This window comes from Rhinichthys klamathensis, unplaced genomic scaffold (assembly GCF_029890125.1).
Source record: "Rhinichthys klamathensis goyatoka isolate OS25496 unplaced genomic scaffold, OSU_Roscu_1.1 h1tg001080l_1, whole genome shotgun sequence".
Taxonomy (NCBI): domain Eukaryota; kingdom Metazoa; phylum Chordata; class Actinopteri; order Cypriniformes; family Leuciscidae; genus Rhinichthys; species Rhinichthys klamathensis.
The window spans coordinates 1,086-7,500 of NW_026607334.1; the positions used below are offsets into that span (position 1 = coordinate 1,086).

At 38.5% G+C, this 6,415-nt stretch overlaps 1 protein-coding gene across 1 annotated transcript in view; it reads right to left on the reverse strand.

Annotated features, from left to right (window-relative positions):
* Positions 1 to 1,954: 1,954 nt before the first annotated feature.
* Positions 1,955 to 6,415, reverse strand: part of LOC130079484 (endoplasmic reticulum resident protein 27) — a 15,121-nt gene continuing 10,660 nt past the window's right edge. The window contains exons 5-9 of the mRNA XM_056244758.1: positions 4,693 to 4,830; positions 3,842 to 3,958; positions 2,998 to 3,123; positions 2,128 to 2,325; positions 1,955 to 2,048 (exon numbers count right to left, since the gene is read on the reverse strand). Of these exons, the coding sequence (XP_056100733.1) occupies positions 2,004 to 2,048; positions 2,128 to 2,325; positions 2,998 to 3,123; positions 3,842 to 3,958; positions 4,693 to 4,830 (624 nt within the window). The 3' untranslated portion in view covers positions 1,955 to 2,003. The remainder of the gene's footprint in view (positions 2,049 to 2,127; positions 2,326 to 2,997; positions 3,124 to 3,841; positions 3,959 to 4,692; positions 4,831 to 6,415) is intronic.

Genomic DNA, 6,415 nt, shown 5'->3' on the forward strand with positions numbered 1-6,415 from the left:
GAGACTCAGGGAGAGCTTCACTTTTACACGTTTCTGAATGTTAGCGGAGACATTTGTGTAGTTGTTGTGGAGTTACACTGATCATCTCCTCATCATGTTGAACTCTTCCACAAGTGTCCACAGTTCCTGAGGTGTTTATAAGACAGCGCTGACATGTTCTGGTCAATAGTGTTCAGTGTCGTCTGTGCTCGACCACAGAACAGTTTCAGGCTTTGCTGGATCTTCTCCAGTGCGTTAGAACTGGTCTCTGTTGGCGCTCGCCGAACCCAATGTCGCTGGTGTGTGTGAACGTGCAGATTAAGGGCCGGGAATATTATAATAAGATCCTCTTCATACGGAAGAAGGAGTGAAATCTGATCGGCTTATTTTTTGGCATACTTACAGAGAAAGACTCAACAGAACAAAGTTACTGGGTTTCACGTTTTCAGGGGACCCGATTATAGCACTTACACACGGGAAAAGTCAGATTTTCATAATATGTCCACTTCAAATAATGTTAATAGAATGGACATTCAAAGTTATCTGGTCTTTAATAATGTAGCATAAAAACATAATCTATTCATCGTTTATGGAGTTTTTTTCCTGAAATGTTTCAGTTGGATGTTTGTTATTTTTTAAATGTAACTGCTTGTTTCAGAACGTTCCGAGAACATTCAAAAGTAACGTTCCATAATGTGTGAAGAATGATACAATGTTCCATTAACGTTCAAATAAAAAACGGACGTTTTGAACGGTCTGGGGACATTCATAAATAACGTTTTGGTAGCATAATGGGAACATTAAAAATTATTTTTAGAACATATTTTTGTTAATTACTGTAAGTACGCCCAAAGATCCATTATAAATGTGCATAGATCAGAAATGAAAAAAAACCCTAAATGTCTAGATGGATATTAACCCTTTAAAGTGTCACCCCCCTTTTTTTGAATATACATGAAAATGCACATTTCGAACTTAAATGGTCGTAATTCATGAATGCTTTGGAATATAGACGTAATATTGGTCTTGTTTTAAAGAAGACATTTAGCAGATTTTTGTAGAAGTGAAATAAATTGAGAAAGTGAAACAGAAAAAAAGTTATAGAAGTTTGAGTTTATGAAAATGTACAATGTAATGTATAAAAAATTTAATTATTCATATTTTATATAAAATATTTATTTTCAAAACCTGGGCGACTCTAAAACTGCAAAAAAAAAAATCAAAGGCAAAAATCTGAACAAGTTGTGTTTCAAATTTTAGTGATATCTCAAAAAATGAGCTTTCAGTGAGATTTTGTTTGGGTGCAGTACCAAACTTTTTCACTAGATGACAACCAGACTCCATTACTGCCCATATAAGGGCGCCTCCATTTCCATATGTGTTTTGAGTGATATGAACCATTATTTCCACAATTTTCATACAATTTATGAAGTAGACATCCTATTCAGAAGTAATATGAGAAGTTTGGCAGATTTTGATATGATTTCAACCTCTAAGAAACATAAAAAGAACACGCATGTGCGTTTTAGCTTCCTGCCACAAATGGTGAATCTATCATTTTTTTCTTTATATTTAAAAAAAAAATTCAGACCTTTTTTTCTAAAATAATTGAATGGATGCTATCTTTTGAACTCTTGGCATGAAAACAAACTGAGGTTTCTACCCTTCTTTCATGATTTTTCATGTTCATCTCTATTTCAAAATAAAGGTCTAAACACGCCTTAGGAGTATGAAAATATTCTTGTTGCAAATTGATAAATTATGGCTCCTCTGTAATTTATTTTGAAAATCAATCACCAAATATGGAAACTAGAGATTGTCAGCTTTCAAATGATATATAATTTGTCAAGATTAGTTTAGGTTTAGTATAGGATATTACTGTTTTAAAAATGTAATGGATTCCGGTGACACTTAAGGGGTTAATAGTGGAGTCATGGTGTTTGATAATCACTGATAAAAAGGTCCTATAACAGGATCCACTGTATTTCATTTAATATTTTTATTGAAGGAAATGAAGGATCCTATTATAGTTCGGTCTTGTCTTCGGGTGTTCCAGCCTCGTTCTGCTTCTGTTAGGAAGAAGACACTCAGTGCTCGTACAGTGTTGATGACATCAGTGATGATGCGATGCGTCAGTCTCGGCCTCACCTGCAGGTCTCCGGCCAGGAAAGAGTCACAGAAGGTCTGCACGCGCTCAGTGGTGATGTCATCGGACGGCATGAGCCACTTCTCGTCCAGGGTGCCATCATAGATGCCGACCCGTGGCAGGTCATGTGACCCCAGGCCGAAGTACTCCAGCACGCGCGCGTTTGACTTCTCGCTTCCGTTGACCAGCACAAACAACATCTGCATTTCACAAAAAACATTCAACAATCTGCACTAAAATCATCACAAACTGTGATCACGTCTCTAGCTCATGTCGTTTCGGGAAGTCTTGAACTCGTTTTAAATCAAATGAGAGGTCACGATTCATTTTGTTAAATTTTTTAATCAATTTTTTTTATTTAATAGGCCTATTCATTTGCACGTTTCAAGTTTTATGTTCAGTAGCCTATATTCCAGACTGAGATCCTCAATTGTTTTTGTGCCAGATAAATATTACTCTGAGTGTAAAATGTAGGCCCTAATTATCTTGTAATTACAGTACATTACATCAAAAAGTTCATTAAAGTTGCCCTAAGATTGTTCAAAATTCATGTAAGCCTATAACTTTAATGAAAGGTTTTGATCCACTTCAAATGTTGATTACTGTAGTATATTTTACAAAGTGAACATTCTGTCGCTTTAAACTAAAAGATTTCAAATCAGTCTCATACACTTTCCACTATTTCTGAAAGTTCTGGAAGAATCCTGGAGAATTTCAGGAGAATATTAGGGTCGAGTGGGCGGAGCGCTTGAGTAATCAGTTCAGAAGCTCTTAATCCCATTAGAGAGTAAAACAGTGCGACTTTACCCCATCATCCCCTTAAATAACACTTTCTCCATCGGGTCGAAGCGGGAAAATCGCTCGTTTATTACCTTGCCGGTGTATTTTGGCGCGAGATCCCGGAAGCGCTCCTGAAGCGGGTCTGAGTCCGCGCGCCCTCTAACGGCCAACAGCAGCACGTGCGTCTTCACCTCGGACTGGAACAGACCCACGGCAGACTGACACACACACACACACACACACACGAGAAATCATACTGTGATTCTGCTTCTATGCAGCGACAGCTAGTATATATCCAGAAGAGATATCATATGGGATGCCGAACCTGACATAATAAATAAATGAATAAATAAATAAATAAATGTATAAAAACTAAAATAAATAAGTATTTATACTTTTATTTCTTTATTTAGGCTACGCATAATTGTATTTTTTTCACAAAATTATTTATTTATTTATGCATATATTTCTTTTCACATTTATTTATGCATGTATTTATGTCTATTACTATTATGTCTATATTAGCCCATTAGATCGTTTCCTTGCAGTTATGTTTTCTGATCACACATAAATCACGAAAATATGCATTTGCTGCTGAATGCAATATCAGAAATAACGTTATAATAAATAATGTAAATTATATGAAAAACTGTCACAACATCACTCATATCATTATTTATTGTGTTCATTTAATTAAAAAACAGTGTGGAAAATAGCCTATGCTTTGAATAATTCAACAGATTTGTAGGTCTATTGTATTTTATTATTTTACAGATTTTTTTTACTGTATCACGATATTGCCCAGCCCTAGGTCTACTAGTTATTGCACAATTATTTTAATTATATAACATAATTATATATATAATTAGATTAGCATTACAAAGAAGAGACGAGACAGGAAGTTGAGGTGTGTGTGTGTGTGTGTGTGTTCAGTACCGCTTGATTATACTCTGTGACGTAACGAACGTTATTCATGGTCATAAAGCGCACGAGTCCATCAGCATCAACTTTCTTGGCCTCTGAGAGATTCAGGTGCTCCTGATGAAGATCAGCCTGTAACACACACACACACACACACACACACACACACACACACACACACACACACAGAGAGAGGTTGTAGGAGTTTTCCAGCAACAGTGAACGTTAATGGAACATTGTATCATTCTTCAAACATTATGGAAATGTTACTTTTGAATGTTCTCTGAACGTCTGAAACAAGTCGTTACATTTAAAAAAAATTAGATGAACTGAAACTTTAACAACGTTCCATGAACTTTGTATAAATAATGTTTTTGTGCTAATGTTTTGAGAACATTATTAAAGTCCAGATAACTTTCAGTGAAATCTCTATTAACGTTACTGGAAGAACTTATTTATTTTGTATTTTGCTGGGTACAAAAACATGCAAGTACAAATTTGCACAAAAAAAAAATCGCCTACCCTTAACTCTAAACCCACATTATTTAAAATCGTAAACGTCTAATATATCTAATCTATTCACGCCTTTGATTATGCATTTCATATTTCATGATCATCTATCCAGGAACTTTAGAAGACGGCTCCATGTTTTATATATCCATATTTCTTGTTTTGTTTCTATGCGAGTCATTTTCTCAAGCGCTGATGTGTCTACTAATAAATGAAACCATTGGGTAATAGACCTTTTTGTTCTCCTTCCAGTTTAATAGTACTTTTTTTGCTAATATAGATGAGGTAAAGATAAATGTCTTATTTCTCTGGAAGCGCTCCTGGAAGAGCTTTGAGTGCGCGTGAGCTGCGTTCACCTTCCTGAAGATGGAGATGGTGTCGGAGGCGATGCCGTATCTGGCCCACACCTGCTGTTCCCCACACACAGCGGCCGAGAGAGCCTTCATCCGGGCCGCGGCGGACAGGAACTCCTGATACCCGCGAGCAGCTTCAGTCTGACACACACACACACACACACACACACACACACTGATGTGAACAGCAGACACACACACACACACACTGATGTGAACAGCTTCAGTCTGACACACACACACACACACACACACACACACACACACACACACTGATGTGAACAGCAGACACACACACACACACACACACACACACACACACTGATGTGAACAGCAGACACACACACACACACACACACACACACTGATGTGAACAGCTTCAGTCTGACACAGACACACACACACACACTGATGTGAACAGCTTCAGTCTGACACACACACACACACACACACACTGATGTGAACAGCTTCAGTCTGACACACACACACACACACACTGATGTGAACAGCTTCAGTCTGACGCAGACACACACACACACACACACACACACACACACACACACACACACACTGATGTGAACAGCTTCAGTCTGACGCAGACACACACACACACACACACACACACACACACACACACACACACTGATGTGAACAGCTTCAGTCTGACACAGACACACACACACACACTGATGTGAACAGCTTCAGTCTGACACACACACACACACACACACACACACTGATGTGAACAGCTTCAGTCTGACACACACACACACACACACACTGATGTGAACAGCTTCAGTCTGACGCAGACACACACACACACACACACACACACACACACTGATGTGAACAGCTTCAGTCTGACGCAGACACACACACACACACTGATGTGAACAGCTTCAGTCTGACGCAGACACACACACACACACACACTGATGTGAACAGCTTCAGTCTGACGCAGACACACACACACACACACACACTGATGTGAACAGCTTCAGTCTGACGCAGACACACACACACACACTGATGTGAACAGCTTCAGTCTGACGCAGACACACACACACACACACACACTGATGTGAACAGCTTCAGTCTGACGCAGACACACACACACACACACACACTGATGTGAACAGCTTCAGTCTGACGCAGACACACACACACACACACTGATGTGAACACTCACCACAGGAGTTCTGCACTATCTGCGTCTCAGTTCACATACACACCCTAAAAGTGTGTACTCTTTTTGTGAAGAAAAAGTAGATACTTTTGAGTGTGTAGCAAAACAAGCTTTGGGACACACTACACTACAGTTGCATCTTTAACGGTTGCTCTCTGTGGCATCTTAAACTGGCCTGTCAATCATCTTTGCAACACGTGGATTGTCAGTTTCAGGACACGTTCCCAAGAGGACATATTAGTTTGCTTTTGAGTTTAGGCAAGATAATTATATGCATTTTTCTGAAGCATTTATGATGCATTTAAAAGTTAATGGCCAAACAGATCTCTATGAAGCTCCACACTGTTATTGCAGATGAAATATAACACGGATAACATTAAATAAATATGTGACAAATATGTGATTAGTCCCTCAAACCTTTATCTAAACCTCTCACCGTCGGCCGCGCATATCTTTTATTTTGTATCATATTTTGTAGTATTTTAACACTTTTTACTCGTGTTTGTAGTTCCTCTTCCAAAGCGCAGTGGGTTGTGGGTA